The sequence below is a fragment of the Poecilia reticulata genome, linkage group LG15 (genome assembly GCF_000633615.1).
Source record: "Poecilia reticulata strain Guanapo linkage group LG15, Guppy_female_1.0+MT, whole genome shotgun sequence".
Taxonomy (NCBI): Eukaryota; Metazoa; Chordata; class Actinopteri; order Cyprinodontiformes; family Poeciliidae; genus Poecilia; species Poecilia reticulata.
Window position 1 is genome coordinate 10,231,447 of NC_024345.1, and position 20,462 is coordinate 10,251,908.

At 41.2% G+C, this 20,462-nt stretch overlaps 1 protein-coding gene across 1 annotated transcript in view; it reads right to left on the reverse strand.

Moving 5' to 3' along the window:
* akt3a (v-akt murine thymoma viral oncogene homolog 3a) overlaps positions 1–20,462 on the reverse strand; it is a 63,834-nt gene that overhangs the window by 5,818 nt on the left and 37,554 nt on the right. Inside the window, exons 5-13 of the mRNA XM_008429170.2 lie at positions 18,258–18,402; positions 16,620–16,751; positions 16,466–16,531; positions 14,881–14,949; positions 11,800–11,922; positions 11,026–11,154; positions 2,321–2,535; positions 1,161–1,248; positions 12–114 (exon numbers count right to left, since the gene is read on the reverse strand). Coding sequence (XP_008427392.1) covers positions 12–114; positions 1,161–1,248; positions 2,321–2,535; positions 11,026–11,154; positions 11,800–11,922; positions 14,881–14,949; positions 16,466–16,531; positions 16,620–16,751; positions 18,258–18,402 — 1,070 coding nt within the window. The remainder of the gene's footprint in view (positions 1–11; positions 115–1,160; positions 1,249–2,320; positions 2,536–11,025; positions 11,155–11,799; positions 11,923–14,880; positions 14,950–16,465; positions 16,532–16,619; positions 16,752–18,257; positions 18,403–20,462) is intronic.

Sequence of the window (20,462 nt, forward strand, 5' to 3'; positions counted from 1 at the left end):
AAGGGACTCACATTTCTCTGGTGGAGTGATTGTGATGGTCTGAGCCGTGAACTCCTCGTCGAAGTACCTGGTGTCCGTCTCCGACGTCACCTGAGGCTTGAAGGGAGGGACGAGCTGGGACACAGAGGAGACATCGGATCAGTGCTCCACATGTGCAGCAGAGACGACGACGACTGTCGCTTTTAGATCATGGAGTTGACGGTCGGTCGTGTCAACAGGTTTTTAGACGTCCTCGTGTCTGACAAAAGCACCGGGCTGCTTGATTTTGTCCCTTGTGTGTTGGAGTTGCAGACGTGCCAGAAACGAGCAAATGCAAAAGATTCTGGTCTGAACGCTTGTTAAGGAAAAAGAAAAAAAAAGATTAATTGCGTTAAAGTTTTTAGCGGATTAAAATCGAATTAATCAACGGGAGTTAATCAGCACTTATGTACATGGTCCTATTAACCAGTTATGAGTCAGGTAGGACTTTTTTGCCTGAAAATTTGTCGGACACGTGAATATTATTTTCCTGCAAACTCCACCAAAATGCAGTTTGGACAAAAAGTGTTGATAGTTTTTTGTTGTTGTTGATCACATCATTTTTGTGACTCTTTGGAATATAGACTTCATTAACTGCACAGGTCTAAAAATAACTAAGTATGGTATTAATCCTCATAGTTTCTCATTTAGCGCCACATCGTTTTGTTGCTTTCTAACCTCAGATTAGGTGTTCATGTCACCGAGTTAATTTGAAATGCTTCACAAATGCAAAAATAAATAAATAAACAATAACACAAAGGTGAAGGAAAGGAGGAGGAAAAACAGAGCGAGGAGTAGGCAGGAAGCTCAACACCTGCGTAAGACGCCGCAGGTGCTGCCTCATGGGACACGAGTCTCACTCAGTAGTGTGTGAGCAAACACCGATTCTTAGGAGACAAAGTCACACCTCTTTGTGACGCTGCGTGTTTTAAACAGCTGCCTGTCGGCTCCTCCTGTAGATCTGCTGCATGACAACTGTCGCACAATCTTGACCTCTGAGCAGAATTTATGGGCAAGTAGCTCAATAAATCTCTCGCATAAAAAAAAGAAAAAAAAAAAGAAAAAAAAGTGGATGTTGTTATGCTTCAGAGAAAGCCGCCACCGCCGCTGAAGTAAACCACACGGTTTTCACCGTGGCGTACCTTTTTGTCGTAGACATCCTGCCAGTCGATGCCAGAGAAGAAACTGTGCCTCATTATTTCCTTAGCGTCTTCTGGTCCGCCCCCGAGCCTGGTTCAGTGGGAGAGGGAAAACCAAACAAAAGCCGGGATTAGCAGAGCACTTCATTTTTACTAAGGTGATGAAGCAGAGCACAATCGTAACTGCCTGGAGATGAAGAATCAGAACCGGAGAGCGTAAAAACCTGAGCCAATGAATGAATTTTATTTCAAACATAGAAACTCTTGAGACTCTGGTGAAGTGACGTCAGAAGAGAAACCTTTTCTATGCTACCATCACAAACACAAAACGTGTGGATTTTGCTAACTTCCCTGGGCTTTAACTGGAACTGTGTCAAAAGGCATGAAACAAAAGATGAAGGAGTAGAAAACCACCTCAAGTCCACTTATAGAAAGAGCAGAGAATCAGTGATGCTGTGGATCCGTTTCTTTTCCAAAGGCTTTGGGAAACTCAGTGTGCATGGCACAGCGTGGAAAAGTCTGACGTTTTATTTATGGGTTTTTTTCCCTTTTTTTTCAGATTTGGAAAAGTATGGGATGATTCTTCTAAAAGAAAGGCATCCATCCTGATTACAGTTTAATTCATTTTATTCATATTTCAAAAACATTTTTTGTTTGTTTTTAGTGCAAATATATGAGGACACTTGGAATAAAACAAATTAAGTAATTTAGGAGCTTGTTTTAAGTCAATAATTCCTTAATGTTTTAGAAAAAGTTTTTTTTAAAACTACTTGTCCTACTGGCAGATTTACCTTTATAGTATGGTACAAAAGTCTTATTATAAGTGAAATAATCTGCCAGTGGAACTAGTGCTCTTAAATCAATATTAAGAAATTACAAAAAAAACAAACACCTATATCTTGCTGAACAGTTACTTGTAAGTTACTTTTGTTTTATTTCAAGTGTACTAAGATTTTGGACAGAAAACTAGACCAAAAATACTTGATAAGAGTTTGTGTTTTCTTTGCTGTGCAGATTGAAGTTTGGATTTTTCAAAACATTTCATTGTGGTGGGATTATTCTACTGCCATAAAAAGTACAGTACTTTCTCATGATAAAGTTAAATTGCGAGCCAGTTTAAAGATGCTAATGCAGGACGACTCCTTCTGACCAGCGAGCCACACCTTTTGTTTGGGTCTTTGATGAGCAGGCCAGACAGCAGCGACTTGGCGTCCGCCGACAGCGTGCGCGGGAACTTGATGTCCTCCATGAGGATGAGCTCGAACAGCTTCTCGTGGTCCTGGTTGTAGAACGGCAGCCGGCCGCACATCATCTCGTACGTCACCACACCCAGCCCCCACCAGTCCACGGCACGGCCGTAGTCGTTGTCCTCCAGCACCTCAGGACCGCGGCGGATATGGAGGGGAAGAGGGACAGAAATGCACGGTTTCTAAGAGCGGTCCGTTCGTTTTATCGGACATCTGCGTTTAGTCATTTTTATTGGATGATGCCGACTGCAAAGAGACAGATGAAGAAGATGAGGCGCGGCGGGACAGGAAGTATGTCGAGGTGCTTCCAGGGAGAAATAAAAGCTGAAAAGTTGTTTTGGAGTTGGGAGTGAATAGAAGACAACATCATGAGGTGCATACACTGTAAAAACACAAAATCCATTTTTGGTCTAGTTTCTAGTGCACATTACTTTTGATCAAGAGACAGGAGCTTGTTTTAAGTCAATAATTTAATATTGATGCAAAAGTGTTAGTATTTCACTTATGACTTTTTCATCGATATTGAAGAATTACTGACTTAAAACAGGCTCTTCTATCTTACTGAAAAGTTACTTATAAGTTAGTTTTGTTGTTATTTCAAGTGCACCAACATATTCACACTAGAAACAAGACAAAAATACTTGGGAATATTTTGTGTTTTTGCAGCGTACGGCTCCTCAGAGGTCTGTGTTACAATTAAGGAAGCTGCCAGCTCTCCCTGGACCACCGAACCCTCCTGGCAGCGACGGACAGGAAGAATCCTGGATGGGGGAAAACGTAGGGACAGCCCTCCGCCAGAGTCAAGGCTGTGCTGACCTCTAAGCTGGGCAGCGCAGGTGCTGCCGAACCGTAAGATCTGAAAAAGATGTGTGGGGGAGAAAGTCATCGCTACATCACTCTTTATCTGGGCAGTTTCCCCCGTCTCCGTCCTCTGTTCACGTCTTCCTTCCTTCCCTTTCATCGAGAACAGAGGTAACTCAGGTGCCGTCGACTCCCTCATTACCATAATAAGCTTATTACCATGATGAGTGTATGTGTTGTGCCTGAGCGCGTGTGACAGACAGACAGACGGACAGACAGAGCTGGAGAGAAGCCAGAACAGCATATGTTGTTCATCACGCCAATAATAATAACATCTCACTCACTGTTAATGGACCAGTCAGACACAAGGACGCAAACATTCACAAACACACTCACAGAAAACCTGTTCAGAACGCGACAATTCTCAATTACAGCAGACAATTACGGCGAAGATGTCACAACAGGAGGAGATTCAGAACTGCGGCTCACGCTGAAGCACCGCCAGCAGGGAGCAGGAGACAGGAAGGACCGCCGTCGCAAATATAGAAACGCGCACAGACACGCGCACACAGAGAAGAGGACAGACTCGTCGATACGAGCGGTGCCCTAAACGTTTAAATCTGCTCTGATGCGAAAAGGTGAACAAGTGAGACCATCGCATTCAGACACAAACACTCGTTTTTATAGAGATATAAGTAGAAATGAATCGAATATACATTTTCAGCTGTAAAATGTATTTTACAAAACGACATCTGTATCGTTGAATTTGGCAACAAACAAAAAAAAGTCTAAAGATTAGCAGCTGAAACTTTTGGCCTTCATTGTCATTTTTTTGGCCTCAGGATCAATTCTCCAATTGGCTAATTGCCATTTCATGATCACAATGAAACCCGTTCTGCACACATGTACTGACCCATTTCAAATCAGCTCCTTTCTTTCAGTAGTTTAGTATTTTGATACAGTATGAATTATAAGATAATCATAAAATCGATTAAATCTGGGCTATAATTTTCTAAAGCTTTTATATTACTTCATATTTTGGCCTGATTCTTTGAAAATATAAGATAAATGAGGTTTCCTCGTCAAAACGGAGAAAAACTCCAGCTTAAAGAGTCACAAATCAAATATGATTACTGTGGGCATTGATTAAATAAAATACACCTTATAATCATCCTCCATAACTCGAGTCTCAAGCTTAAACAAAAACTCACTGAAACAGCTGCTATTGTTTCCTCTCTGGGCCTTTAAGTCTCATCCTGAAATGACGGACCTTTGAGATTTTAATCTGAGTTTACGTGATACATGGTGGAAGGAAAACGATGCGTGGTTCTCAGGCGATTATAAAAAAAAAACAAATGAAAAGTGTGTCGTGAATTTGTATTCAGCCACATCTAGAGTCTCACTTTGTCGTTTTTTTTTTTTTACCCATTTTTCTTTGTGAAACGGATCCAGCTCATGTGAAGATGAACTTGTTTTACCATCACAAATTTGATTTGGGTTCTCTACTTTGACTGGACCGTTCGAACACGGGAATATGGTTTGATCTAAACCATTCTGTTGTATTTCCCTGTATCTAGCTCCACCATCAACTCTGAACAGTTAAGCTGTTCCTGAAGACGATATTGTTCTCATTTCTCTTAGTATGATGCTGCCACCACCGTGCTCTACTGTTGTTATCGTTTCTTCTGGGTTATGTGCACTGATAGTTTCCTGCCACACATGCAGCTATTTTCCATGCAGGTCAAAAAGTCCCCATGTTTGTTGCGACAAACCGAACCTCTTCATTTCTTTCAACAATGTTTTTTTTCTTTTTCTTCTTTCTGTTCTGCTTCGTACGGCTCTATAATATAAACTTCTAATAAAATATATGTGACAGAATGTGAAAAAAAAAAAAGCTGAAGTGGTCTTAATTCTCCTGCGAGGCGCTGCGTGTGGAAGTAAATAAGTGAGTTACGAGACCGATTTTTTTTTTTTTTAATGTGTGAATATGTTTGCGTGTGAATCAAGCTGGTCACCCAGTTGGCAGCTGCAGGGAAGAGCTGGGGGAATGAAGCGCGCCGCCAGCTCCAGATACACACTTCTGACTGGTACGGCTGGAGGGATAACACCGGCTTAGACTGCTGGGAGACTGTCAGACACACACTCATACACGGCAGATGGAATATTTATCCATCCTCATCAAATTCATAAAGTTTGGAGAGTGAGGCAAACTGGGAGATGTTTGGTGTTGTTTCAGTGCACACACACATACACACACAGAGGGCTGCAGTTTATGAAATTCAGAGCAGCTTGGGGATGGGGGGTGGCTGCTTTTGGTGCTAATCTACTCTGAACTGTATGTTGCATCTTTTGCATAAAGAAATAGTACAGAGACGTAGATAAATCAGTTTTTCACTCGCCAAGGCGTTTAGTCGATTTCTTTCCTCCACATGATGTAATATGATTTTTTTTTAAATTTCAAAATAAAAAGCATAAATTGTCGTTTTTCGCATCAACTCTGGTCAGCTTTCCTGTCCCTCCTGATCAGCATGATGCTGCCACCACCACCATGTTTTCCTGTACAAAAACCTGGTAAAAAACCCTAAAAGTTGAGTTTTCATTCCACCTGAGCCTGAACCGTTTTCCTCTACATGGTTTGCAGCAAACCATGTCTCCCAGCGATGGCTTTATTCCTGCCACATCTGTTAAAGTGCACAGCTAAGACCCGTTACCGAGCTGTGAATCTCTGCAGCTCCTCCAGAGTCACGGCTGACCTCGTGGCTGCTGCTTTGACAAACGCTCTCCTTGCTCTGCCTCTCACATTACATGGACAAACAGGTTTCCAAATTCCTTCCTGACCTTTCTGATAGGTTCCTCAGTCTCCATAAAGAAAATAAATGTACTTAATAAAGTATTTTTGAAATTAATGAATACATGCACACAAACAAGAGTAAACTATGCTTCACTTTCCTATCAAACACCAACATTATGCACTACTAGTATCAGATAAAATCCCAATAAAATACACTGAACTTTGCAGTTGCGGCATGACAAAACACAAAGAAAAGTTCAACGGGAGTGAGTTTTTTTTTTTTTTTTTTTTTTTGCAAGGCTCTGTACGCATGTGCATGTAGCTGTGTGTTTTAGTTTGACCCATGACTGAAGGAGGTGGTGGCAGCTCGGCTGCAGGCAGGGAGCAGATTAATCCACACAGAGCCAGAATGCTGCCCTACAGCCTCAGGCGCAGAGGCATCGGGGTGTACGTGTGTGTGTACAATTTAGCGCCAGAGCTGACAAATAAATGGGACGAGACGAGTTAGGGACAATTTAAACCATCAGCAGGAAAGATGGAGCTGAGATTAAAAGCAGCAGAGAGGGAGAAGGTCCCGACCCGTCCCGGTCCCCACTGGGGCCGCCATGTGGCAGCTAGCTGCTGTCCACCGGACGGGGGGCTTTGGCAAAGCGGGCGTGACTACACGGGACGGGACAGGCGCACAACGCCTGTGGCTGCACCAGCACAGATAGCCAGCAGGGGAGCACACACACACACTCTCTCCCACACACACACACCTCATATACTGTGGCCATACAATCCCATATTGCTGATGTCAGACACAGACCTTCTCTCTGCACAGTGTCATTATTTGGAAACGGGTCTACCCTGACAATCTGCTAGCATTTTTCAAATGTTCCGCTAACAGCTGAGTGCGCCGCTATGTTTGTAAAACATTTACAGTAGAAAGGTCACATATACGGCACACCAAAATAAAAGAGAAACGCACACGCAGTGGAATGGAAAGGGACCAGATCCACCCCCTTTTAACACTTGCAAAATTGCCACAAAGAAATGTGTCAAACACAGAAAATATGGAGGAAAGAGCAGAGAAAACACTCCCCACGTGTCCCATCTCTCTGTTCATTATTCTCACGTTGACGTTTTTCTTCCTTTCTTTATTATTTACTGTGGCCGTCCTTGAAACAACAACACCTCGAGCTAACGCTTAGCGTCTTCAGTGGTGCAGTGAGTCGGTCTTCCTTCACTCCTCATCTGAACCCTTTCCACAGACAGCGAAAAAGCAGGAACCATCCGACTTCCACTCCTGTAACCCTGAAATATTTTCTCGTCTTCCTCCAGGCCCCCGCCTCACCCCCTCTCTGAGCCCCCCTTCCTCTTTTTAATCCCGGCTACTTTGCATCTCTGTAACTTGGCTCCGAGCGAACCGTGTTATTTTTACACGCGGGCGAGCAGAGTGTGCAGGCGGGCGGGCGGGCGAGTGGCGTAGATTTCCAGGGTTTTTTTTTTTTCTTCTTTTTTTTTTTCCCGAGCACCTTCCTCCAACCTCGCCCATCTGCCGCCATCTGCCTCGCTTTAGCCCGCACTTTCCACAGCACTGACACACACACATAAATGCACACAGAGACGCACATCCTGTGAAAAAATAACCAACAGCCTCCAATCAGCTTTTGGCACGCAAAGGAAGGGACTACAAAAAAAGGCACAAAATGCTGCGCCAAATTGTCCTCCATACTTTTTTTTTTTTTTGAGTGGGATCTACACTCTGCCTCTTTACTCCTCCTGTCTTTACATCCACATCTCCGTCGCTCCATCTCCACCACCTACAGTCCCCCGCATCCATCTCGCCAGTTGATCCGCTGGCCTCCCGCTGAGGCAGCGCTGACGGCTGGACAGCGTACGGCAGCAGCAGAAGAAGAAGAAAAAAACGAAGTACAAGAATGTGGCTGTTTTGGTGTGTGTGTTTGTGTGCCCTTTTCCAGTTCAACCAGCAACACCCTCATTCACACTCAGGAGCTGCATATTTACTCTTCACCCTGATATTATGAAGTCTGAGAAATACGAATTCAAACATACTCACAAAAGAAAACACAATATGTGTTTGGGAGAGCCACTGGAAATTAGTGTGTACCCAAAAACTGTACTCTAGTAAAAGTAGCTGTCCAAGAAAAGACTCGAGTGAAAAACTATTTGGTATAAAGTACGATCAAACATCATTAAATATTTAAAAATTACACAAGATGGATTGTCTTTGGTATTTTAAGTCAAAATGACAATAATTCATATGAAAATGACATAATTTCAAATTAAAATTGTGCAAATGAAACATCTTTTCTCAAATCAATTTTTTTTTCTATATAAAGTGTATGAAAATGTAACATAAACTGCAGTTGTGTTTCTGTGTCTGGTGAATTTTTGGTTAAAACAAATTTGTTCTTCGTACAGTGAAGTTACTCAGAGTGTGTGGAGAATCCAGAAGTTTTACACAACAGTAATAAACCGACTGATCGTACGACACATTAAAACGAGCTCAGCAATTTCCATTTGGGTTTAATTATCCTTTTTCTCTCTTCCTACCAAAAACTGGATGACAAAAGTCTTCAGTCTGGTGCTTTGGTCTCAACTACCCATTTTTGAAAGGATAATTTTGTTTGCAGAGACTTCATAATTATTTATGTTTTCTTTCCGTTTTATTTTAAAAGGGCTTCCACCTCCACTGTTAAGTGTTCACAGTTTACTGATCCTTGAGGATGTGCTCTTGCATTAATTATGCCATTACCATTATATTACTTGGAAATGGGTCTCATTACAATATTACAACATTATCATTTATCGCAATAAGTTCTGGGACAATTTATCGTCCAGCTAAATTTGTTATCATGATAGGCCGACTCAAGATTAGCGATACTTCATAAAACAAAAAAGAAGTTACTCAATTAAAAGTAAACAGTACAGCTTAGTAAAAAATATTTTTTTAAAAACTCCTAAAAGTGATATTTTTCCAAAATGTTACTCGTGAAAATGTAACTAGTTACCAACCTATAACTCGTTTATCAAAGTACCGGTTAAGCCGATCAGACGGAGCTGCTGTTAGATAAACATTTGCTGTGCGGCGGGCGACACGAGTCCCCCCCGGTGTACGGAGGGCCGTCCTGGTGGAGAGACGCTGCCTAACGGACGGGCCGCCTGTGGACGCCACAGATGCTTTGATGTCGTACAAGGCCTCAGTCAAGCTGCTCGCTTTACGGAACAGACCCCTGACGACGGTGTCACTCATCAGCTGATTAAAGCTACGCAGAGGGTGGGTGCTGTCAAAGTTAGAAAGAAATTCATCACTGCTTAGTCACCACGTTCCACTAACGTGTTACAACCGCACTTCATGTCTCATCTGTTATTCTACCTTTCATATGCAGCTCATTTGATCTCATCTGTGGCTCATCTTGATTATTTAAATAGACGTAGCTCATCCTAGGCTACGTCTACCTCTTACCCACCTGTTGCTGAGCACTGCCGGTCAGCTGACTATGGTAACGCTTTGATGTTTTACACATACTGACAGGGGAAAAAAAGCTATTTGGTTGTTACCAGTAGCAAAACCGGAAAAACTAAAGGAGCCCCGCCCATCCCACTCGTCTAAGTAAAGCCGCTTTAAAACTACAGTTGCCATGCCACCAGCTGGTTGGCAAGCTGTTTCACAGAGGACCTATGAAAAATGCAAACAGTCACGGTGTGTAAACCGAAGGAGCATCAGCTATCAATCTCATTAGATTAACACCTTTTTTTAGAAACTACATTTTCCTGATAAGCAGTGAGGATATAAAAAAAACTATAATTCTGATCGTATTACTGAATATCGATTATGATTAACCTCCATTTTCTGACTCTCTTTCTTTTGATTCATCACAGTTTCACCCAGCATTACAGCCACTAAAAACATCCATCACGTATGGGCGTCAAAGGCAGTGATAGTCTATGCAACAGGTCAAAAATATATTATTGACAAGCAGAATTTGCATGCATGGTGCTTGCATATATAATATGTTGTTTCATTTAAGCAGTTCTTTGCTATTGAGATATTGCAAACGCTGACACTGCAATAACAGTTTCTATCTAGCGGGCTAGCTACCAGAGCAGATACCAGCTAATATTAACTTGTCATACTTACATTGACTTCAATGTGTAACAAAATAACATGTTATAGTGTTATTCTAGCTGCATATAATCTAGATTATCAAATGAAAAGCCATTTGATAATGTGTTTAGATCACATGCATGTTTGTTTCACTATTTCTGTGAACAGTGATAACAATGAACCTCTAAAATATTGTAATTTCATTCAAGGATTCTGTACTATAAGCACTTTGATCTGCCTTGTTGCTGAAAATGTGCTATATAAATAACCTTTACGTTTACCTTTACTGTCAGACTGTTTCTGGTCCATTCTTAGCTGGTCCAAAATGTAAAAAAGACCCAAAACCGGAAGTTTGGTCGTTACATTCAAGACCTTTCTCAATAAATATGAAAAGAAGACATGAATCAAGACATTTATTATTGCAGTAGTATAATCCTAGACACTAAAAAAATGGCACAGAGAATTTCTCTGTCTCATTATCCATCAGATGGTAGATTGATTCGGAGGTCTAGGTTGGGTAAAGGCCATTTCTTTTGAATATATACATATGCCTTTAATAGCATGCCCACTGCAATAAAAGATCAGTTTATTATGCACTTCTTTACCTGGAGGGCCAGTAAATATGGAAGATGCTGCAAAATCCAGGCACTGAAATTGTCTTGAATCCATTTAGAAAGAAAATGTCGCCTGTTTTGATTCCAAAAAGAGATCTTTTATAGTTCTGGTAGATGTTTTCACTTAATATTTTGTCAGCTGCATTCAGAGGTGTACAATTAGGACACAAAACAGGTAAACAGGAGGATTCAACAGAGGATTGTTAAAGTTAGAAAAATAATACATTTAAATAAAGACACTAAGAGGCTTAGAAACCAAGAAACGAATAAAGCTACACCAACAATTAGCGTAAAGCGTTACCTCTGGAGCGAGGTACTCCGGCGTTCCACAGAAGGTCTTCATTGTAGCAGCATCAGTGATGCCCTCTTTGCAGAGTCCAAAATCTGTGATTTTTATATGACCATCTTTATCCAGCATCAGGTTTTCCAACTGGACCCAAAACAAAAGACACAAGCGATTGTCATCATCCATCACTGAGAAGCACCACAATACCTACACAGTGAAGGGCTTTGTTGACAGATCAAGGACGATTGTGTGGACAGTGACGCCAAGATTTAACCTCTCCAAAGCAGGAGAGCAGAGGCGGACACATAAACACCAACAGTGTGCAGGCGCGCTCAAAACACACAACTCTGAACAAATGAGGGAAATAAACTTCAGGCATGTTGTGGAGCCACTCAACCTTTTAATTTTAATGGCTGAAGTGTTTTTCTCACTCTGCGTCTGCCTTTTCTCTTTCTTTTTCTTCCCTCCCGTTTTCTTGGCTGCTGTCAGCGGGTCTGAGGCCAAGGCTGCCAGGCAGGCGCTCAGACGGAGCAATCTACCTCTCTACCTCTGTGGCATCAGCCCCCCTCCCCCCCTCACCCCCATCTCCCCTCACCCCCATCTTCTCTGCTTTGTGTCGGTTTCTGTCCCACTTTTTAATTACAACCCATTCTGAACCACTTGTCTCAACCTGGACAAAAAAAATAAAAATACCTACATAAACGAAAGACACACAACTGTGGAGCTGTAAAGGGGGGAAAAAAAGTGCCCCCTCCAGCCTCCCCTTTTTACTCCTTTGGCTGTGTTTACCTTGAGGTCCCGGTACACAATCTTGGCTGAATGCAGGTAGTTGAGAGCTGAGACAATCTCGGCACCGTAGAAGCGCGTGCGCTCCTCCGAGAACACTCGCTCTCTGGACAAATGGAAAAACAGCTGCAAGAGAGGGAGAGAGAGGGGCGAGAGTAAGCAAAAAAAGAAAGAAAGAAAAAAGGGGAAAAAAAGGGTAAAGGGGGGGGAGACAGCAGGGACGGCACAGCAATAATTACTGATTTATTGGAGGAAATTAGCACAACACAAACTGGCTGCCCGCACCATATTGAGATGATAGATAGCGGAGGGGAGAGTGATAGCAGGGGGGGGGTTGGCGTCTCGGAGGAGGGTTGGTGGAGGCGCCCGGCAGCTGGCGCCTCATCTAGTAGCCCCCACCACTCCTCCCAACCCACCTACCCTCCGTACTGCACATACTTCTTCCATGTTACCCTCTGGGCTGCGTTGGCACGGCGCTGGCAAGGAGCGATGGGGGCCAAATCGACGGGTTTAATCAATACAGCATTCCAGTTAAAGACGGAGCGACGATGGCTGCCACAGCCAACGCCGCCACCTTCGCCATCCTGCCTCCGCTGCAGCACTCATTACCGGCCTAACTGGCTTCGTCCTCTTGGGCCTCCATCTTTATTTCCTACGTTCTCACATCTGGTGTTGGGACGAGACTAATTCTATACCAAACAACTCATTTTTAACCCCCCATGTGGGTTTACCTCATACCATGGGGGAAATAAGTACTGAACACAACCTCGTTTTTGTTTCATAAATACATCCCTAACAGCATAAAATTCACATTAGCTGCAGGTAAAAACTTAAATAATATATCAATCAATAAGTTTATTCACTCAACAAAACACATTACATTACCAATGGTACCAAACATTGTCTTGTAACAATTAATCTGCATAAAGAAGAAGAACCTTATAAAAACCTGCCCCTTTCTCAACAATTACAAAATAAATCTTTTCACTCTCATGGCCACATATATAAAATGAAGACTATAACTTGCAAACAATATATCATTCTCCTCATTGTTAAAAAGTGTATAAGACAAAGTAATTTAAATTGGTTTAAAGTAGGACATTTTTTCCAAATCCTCACCCAAACTATTCCATAATTTGACTCCACGCACCGACATGCACATTTGTTTTAAAGTAGTCCGCACAATTTTACTTTCGAAGTCATACGCTTCCCCTCGCTGTCAGATGTCAAGTTGACACACAGCTACACATGTGTGGCCTCTGACTGACACAAGCCTGCTGTGCTATACCACTCACGTTGTACAAATTGCCCATGAGGCCAAAGGCCACAGGTCTCCCATTAATTGTACAGGGAGGTTTGCATATGAACACGAGTGACGCTTACAGACCAGCTTGCTCAAAGGCCTTTCGTGTCTATGCATGAGAGTGTGTGTGTGTGAGAGAGAGAGGAAGAGAGAGAGAAAAAGAGAGAGGATCAGGGGGGTAGAAACGACAGGTGGGCCTTCATCAGTGCACTGGCAGCTGTGACTGTGGCAGGTTTGTAATGGTTTGCGAGTGGATGTGTTCGTGTGGCATGCGTGGTCACAATTTGTCCATCTAGGTAAAAATGTCCTCCGTGTGTGTCGCTGCTGGTGTTGCCTTTGTGTGTGTTTGCTCAAGCCTGGCACCGGCCTGAGCCGCATAACTAACTGGGAGGGGAGCAGGTGACAGTTGCACTAAGGGAATGAACCAAGATTGCAAAAACGGCCCGATTAAAAATTTGAGAATTGGAAAAGTGAGGGAATCCAAACTCATTTCCTCTTTGACTGTCATTCGGGCTACCTGTCTGCCCCTTAGGTGTGTTCGTAAATAGGCACGAGCAGCAGAGGAATGGGAGAGAAAAGAAAGATGAGGAGGCAAGACAGAGGCCAGTTGGTTGGCAAAGAACTGCTCGGAAGAGTCCAACAGAGAAACTTTAGCCCCTTCTAGAGTGTTGATGCTTTCTTTTGCTGCACTGCTGTGGATTTATACTGTTCATGACTAAAAAAGTTCTGCGATTCTCCAGTGAACAGCTGTATGTACAGTGCCTTAAAGGAGTATTCACCCTGAGATTTCTTCTGTTTTTGCTTTTTGTATCACGCTTAAAATGTTTCCAGTCATAAAGCACATTTTTAGTTTACTCAGATCATCTGAGTTTCCCATTTATGATTTTCTTAGAACTACTAGTCTATCTTGCCACCTTTGGATGCAAGAAGTGATATTCAGCATCTGTGGAGATTGGAGGAGGAATTGTGGCCCACTCTTGTACGCTGAATTGGGGGGATTAGCAATTGCTATAGCATCTACTTCTTTTTAAGAAACAATGTTGAGTATATTTGTCCCTGTTACATAAAAAAATAAAAATAAATGTCAGGGTACTAGATTACAGAGGAAAGACGATAAATGCATGCCACACTTTTCAGATTTGTTTTTGTCCAAACAATGTGTATAATGCACAATTTTTTCCACTTTACAATAATTGCTACACAAACTTACTAAACTTTGTTAATAAAGTACTTCATATGTTGGTGTGTGTATCACATAAAATCTGAACAAAGTACACCAACATTTGGGGTGTGAAGCGACAAAAGCGACCATTTTGCTTTTTAGTCTGTTCCTGACGTCAAACTCAGGATTTATTATTGCTTTCTTCATTTTCACTACAGTAGAAGGTGTTCAGTGGTTGCAACATGGCTGATTTACACACGTTTGTTAATAAAAAAAATTAAAAAAAACTCAAGCAGGTTAACAAATTACAGGATATAGATTTTTGTAGCTCAGTCATTTTATTCTTATTTTAAATGTGGTTTCTCAAATCACATGCATCATCCTGAGTGTACTAAAACAAACTTTAACTGCTTTATTCATCCCCCGAAAAAAAAAAAAATCAATTTGATAAGACACTTAAGAGCTATGCCTAGCTTCATCACAGTGTGTTGTCAGTTGACTGCAGAGTGAGCGGAGCACTAATTGCTGACGGTTGCTGTGGTGTGGTTGCGGTTCAACTGGCTGTTTGAAGCAGCAACATAAACTCGGCTAACCACGAACGTGTTTGTATGAGACCTACCTCCCCTCCATTCACGTACTCCATGACAAAACAGAGACGGTCTTTAGTCTGGAATGAATACTTCAGCGACTGAAACAAAAAAACAAAAAAAAACACATTTCCAATTAATTGAACAAAGTGCATTTATGTGTGTGCGCGCGTGTGTGTGTGTGTGTGTATTACAAACACAGCTGCATTCAGTGGGAAAGCCCAACGTACAGACCTGCATTTACTAAGACTCTCGTTTTTCTAAGAATACACAGAGGAGCTGATCATTCTTTGGGGAATTTGGACAATACAGTAGCATCCACACAAATATTACCTGTTACAGATCAATAAACCGAGTACTAACAAACCTAGATTTTCATTTTGCCTGTTTAACACATCTTTGTCCCCACATCCTCTCACCCTAAAGTAAACAGCGAAGTGAGAGAACAATTGTGAGCGCAGGTGGAACTCTAGTCCCATTGTAGCCAAGACAGCAGGCACAACAAAACATCATCATACTTAGCTTCCAACTGTTTATGCCTCTGCGCGATTGTTCAAAGAAAGTACCGTTCGAGTATATGTGTGTGTGTGCGTGTGTGGATTGGATGTGTGCACGTGTTTTCTTTTGAGGGAAAAAGGCTGCTGAGCAAAAGAACAGTTGGTCGCCGTCTCTTTGTGGCTGCAGGTGTGACGGGGGTGAACGCAGATATGAACTATAATTGCTCCCTTGATGAACATGCGCATACGCATGCTTGTGTACGTTAAAAGACGGGGTGAGAGGAAGAAAAACAAAGCCAACAACCGAAATCAATTAAGTCCAAGCGACTGATGGCGGTGCTCCGTCTACAGAAATGTCAGATACGCTGTTGATCAATGCGCACATATTGGGGGCGCTGTGAGAAACTGACCAATTCTCAGCAATAACCAGCGGCCAGTTGGCGGGAAAACTTGAAAATTTAACTCAGATAACACTCCATACCTGGTTTTGCTGATAGCAACACTCTGGTGTTGACACAGTTACTGAGAGGACTCAGAGGAAACAATTTGCAGCATCGCTATGTTGTTAAACATTGAGTCAATAGCTATTTGAAAGGAAATTGTATTTCTACAACATGTTTACTGTTCACTGAGGCTGCAAGAGGGTGAGAGAGAGCATTACATGCAGTAGATAATAGGAAGGCTGGATGTGTTACATTTAACTTGCTCTGCTTTATTATTTTGAGCTTTCAGATCTCTGTCACAGTGGTCCAGTTGGTGGAACTGTCGCCTTGGTGCAGTCATGCTAACACCAATGTCTGCACTACTTACAAATGTAAAATAATGAAGGACGTTTAACATGGGAATATTAATAATTTTGTAGTTGTTTTAAATAATAGTAAAACCCTGTTTTACAGCGACTGCTCTCTCACAAAGCAGCTCTTAACCTAAATAGGTAATGTCTGGTCACAGCAAGAACGATAGACAATAATATTGTAATAATGATTTAAACTCTGTTCTTTTATGGCAGACCATAAAAGAACAGAATGGCAGACCAAAGCATTAACAAATTTAAATTAGCCATAAAATATTCATCTGTGCTTTGATACTACAGATTCTGTTGCATGTATGAGATACTTACAGTGAGAAAAGGGTGCCTGGTGTTTTTCAGTACTCTGCTCTCTGTGAGTGTGTGAGCAACTTCATCCTGTACGCACAACACGGAATACAACCATTTTCAGTGTACGACGTGGAAATGCATCAAAATATTATTTACACAAATTCATTTGACAAACCTTGGCTATGATGACTTCTTTTTTAAGGATTTTCATGGCGTAATACTTCCCGCTGGCCTTTTCCCGGACAAGGATGACTTTACCAAACGTTCCCTTCCCCAGCAGCTTCAAGTAGTCAAAGTCACTCATCGTCTGTTGTTGTGAAACACAGAAGAGTCGCTGTCAAAGTAAGACGCTTTAGACTTGTTGAGAAGCCAGAGACATTTAATATACCAAGAGATAGTAATGAGCACAAGAGTGAAATATTTTTATTTTACTGAATTGTTAAATAAAGGCCTGTGAAGCCAGCTTTTTTTGTGCCTGTTTTCAGTCATGAGTCATGTTAAAGAAGTCTTGCCGACATTTAAAGGAAGATGTTTTGAAATGAGTTTAAAACGTCGTCCAAAAGAATACCGTATTTTCCGCACTATAAGGTGCCTTCAATTTCCTCAAAAGCCAACAGTGCGCCTCATAATCCAGTGCGCCTTATATATGGACCAATATTGAGCCACAACAGGTCTAGTAACTACAGTAAGCAGCCGCCGACTTCATTTTCTCCTGTAGAAGAAGAAGCGCGCGGTGCATGCTGGGATAGTTGTCAGAACGCTGGTTTGTTAATAAAGTTGATAATACATTTAAAGTCAGGGGGCGCAAAAGGGCGGGGGAAGAGAGACAGAGACTGCGGTGGCAGCGTGTCGGTTGGTCTGTGTTACCCAGAAAGCAGTTGGGCACAATATCGCAACACCAACACCGTGAGTGTAACAATGACTGGAGCAGACTACTATATAAAGTACTCGGGGACCACTTCTTTACAAATGTGGATGTGTAAAAATAGAGTACGGAACAAATCGGCAACCCGAACTGAAGCGTCTTTTCTATGCGCCTTATAATGCGGTGCGCCTTATATATATATATAAGTTTTAAAATAAGCCATTCATTGAAAGTGCGCCTTATAATCCGGTGCGCCTTATCGTGCGGAAAATACGGTAGATAATTGTATTGTCATTAACCATGTCTATTTTTCCTCACAGTCACTAGCGTCTTGAGGTTACATTAGAAGTTTGATGAAAACAGAAGAGAATAAGAATAGATAAAAAAACCAAAAAAAACCCGACATAAAACAAAGTGAGCCACTCGCTCGTTTCTCTAGTTTACATGAATGCAGCACAGAGTTTCTGTTTTGAACTGCACTTTGGAAAATGTTTTTAAAAAATCTATAACTCCATTTTTATTTGAACAGGAGGTGCACATAAAACAAAAATAAATAAATAATCTGTATCAAAATAGCTTAAAGCTACAGCAATAAACATGTAATCACGGAAGATTTTCTTAAGTCATACAGACTCGAGAAAATAAAAGTAGATGATTAAAAATTTCTACCAAATTTGTGTGAGGAGGCCTTCTTGTGATAGTGATAACCTCAAGTTAATTAACAACTTATTGGCACAAGTGGAGCTGTAAATCAGGTCATGCTCCTATAGGACAGTAAATTCAACGCTACAATTTGAGGAACTGTTTGGGAGCAAATTATTCATTATTTTCACTAACAATCTGCTTTAATAAGCAAAAAAAAAAATAGAATTAAAATAGAGTAGAACAGTCATTAAAGCGGAGCAGAGAAACGGCTGTGACGACGTGCAGTATGACTGTGTGCAGCACCTTGCGTTTGTGGTGTGTAGTGGAGATGTCCATTTCCTCCTCCACCATGTTGTCAATATTGGAGGTGGGGCTGCACTGGATCCTCTCCTCTTCTTGTCTTTGCAGCTTGTCTGCCACCATCTGGATGGCCTCTGTCCACTCATCTCTGGTGATGGAGACAGTTATTCATTTCCTTCAGCTCCAAAGAAGCTTCTTTCTTGTTTTCAGCATGACGTTCTGCACTTAAATGGTTTATATATTAAACTTATAGCACCGCAGACCCAAACAAGCCCAAAAATCTGACGGGTCAAACCATTCTCCGCCCCCCTCCCCATTTTTACATTGGTTGACTGATGCATTTCCCAAACCGGGTCTTTCAGGTTGCTTAAGTGTTTTTAATTAACATAAACACCTATTTGTTCAACAGAGAAGAAAACACGGTCAGCTAGAGAATCAACCAGATGAGCAATGATCAAAGAGCAGAACTAATGCCTGTGTGCGTGCACGCACGTGTGTGTGTGTGTGTGTGTGATGGTGAGCGGGTGTGCTCCAACACACCCCAATCCATCAGAGGGAACAATGCACTGTTGTTTGCTAACATCGTTCCTCCCCATTGACTTTCCATTAGCAGTGCTGTTCAACATCTGTTGGGAGGAAGCGAGTGAGTTTGACTGTCTGTGTGTGTGTGTGTGTGTGTGTGTGTGTGTGTGTGTGTGTGTGTGYGTGTGTGTGTGTGTGTGTGTGTGTGTGTRTATGGATGGGATTCTGCAACAGAAGGCCAGCCGTGCAACAGGATGTGTGGACACATTACGGGGTTTTTAACAATGATGAATGTCATGGATCATACACAGGGCAGTGCTTCGCTCCGCTCTGATACGCCGCAGAGGAGAGGAGAAATTCAGACGATGGACGCCTGAGAGGAGCAGCAAAAAGTTGGAGCTTTCTGCTCCGACTGCGACTGAATTTAGTAGCTGGTTATGTTAAGTCTGCATACATGGAAATAATAGTTAATTGTTATGGATCACATGATTATATCGGTTATAATATGTGATGTATTTTATGTTTACATACTTCAGGGCGACAACTAACAGTTAATGTAGTAACTGATTATTCTAACGATTTTTCTGACAATTAATAGATTAATCAGCTTTTTTAAAAAGTTGGCACTTTCTGGAGATTTTCCATTAAACCAACAAGGCTCATTTTATACAATATTAGAAATACATAAAAAATATGCACACAAAAAAATTCAAGTCCTTGTTCAAATAGTAAAGTAAACCTTTTATTGCCTAAAATGCAAATCCACAGCATTCCTTTACTGTATGTTTGATCATTTGTAGCAAAGGATGCAGCTAAAAACATTCTAACATCAACATGTTAAAAGCTCTTCTGCTTGACATTATTACAGTATAGGGCTGATCTGGTGACTAGATCAGCCCTATTATTTAATCAAATAATAAATTGATAGCAAAAAGAGCTCAATAAAAGTTTAGTTTAGCTTGTTTTGTTTGTTTTTTTACAGAATTTGAATCAGGTAAAGCTAAAAACTAGGCTACTTGAGGAGTACTAGGAAAAGCATATTTACAGACAAAATTGGATTCTTTTTTTTTTTTTTTTGCTGAAATAGAAAATGTATATATTTTTTGTACAACTTTGGATTAATTACCTCTCTGAGTAGGTTGCTTTTTCAGAAAAGGACATTTTTTCTGTCTATTTACTCCAGTTAACTATTAATCTATTACTAAATTAGTTGTATATTATTTCAATAATCGATTCATCTTGATTAATTCAGTGAATCGACTCAGTCCTAATTATGATGAAGTAGTATTTTTCTTCACACTGTAGGAACAATACATGCCTATGCTTTTTGTAATTAGTTTTAAATCCACTTTTATTTTACAATTCAAGTTGATTGAGAACAAATTCTCATTTTTAATAATGACCAAAATATAGTAGGAAACAAAAAAATTATTAAATAAATAAAACTATATTATTCATACTGCCTATATGCAAACGATAAGTCAACTATTTTTAAAAGCAGGTACATCAATCATGTACTGTGTTTTTACTGAGTTGATGAAGGTCGATATTGAACTTAGCATTTTGATCTTTAGTGTTTTTCTGTAAATTTTTTCAATCGTTGGATTCAGCAAAATTAAATTTTGCAGATGACAGTTTTATGGATGAGTTTGTACCACGTACAAAGTTCTTCATGCATTGTTAGCT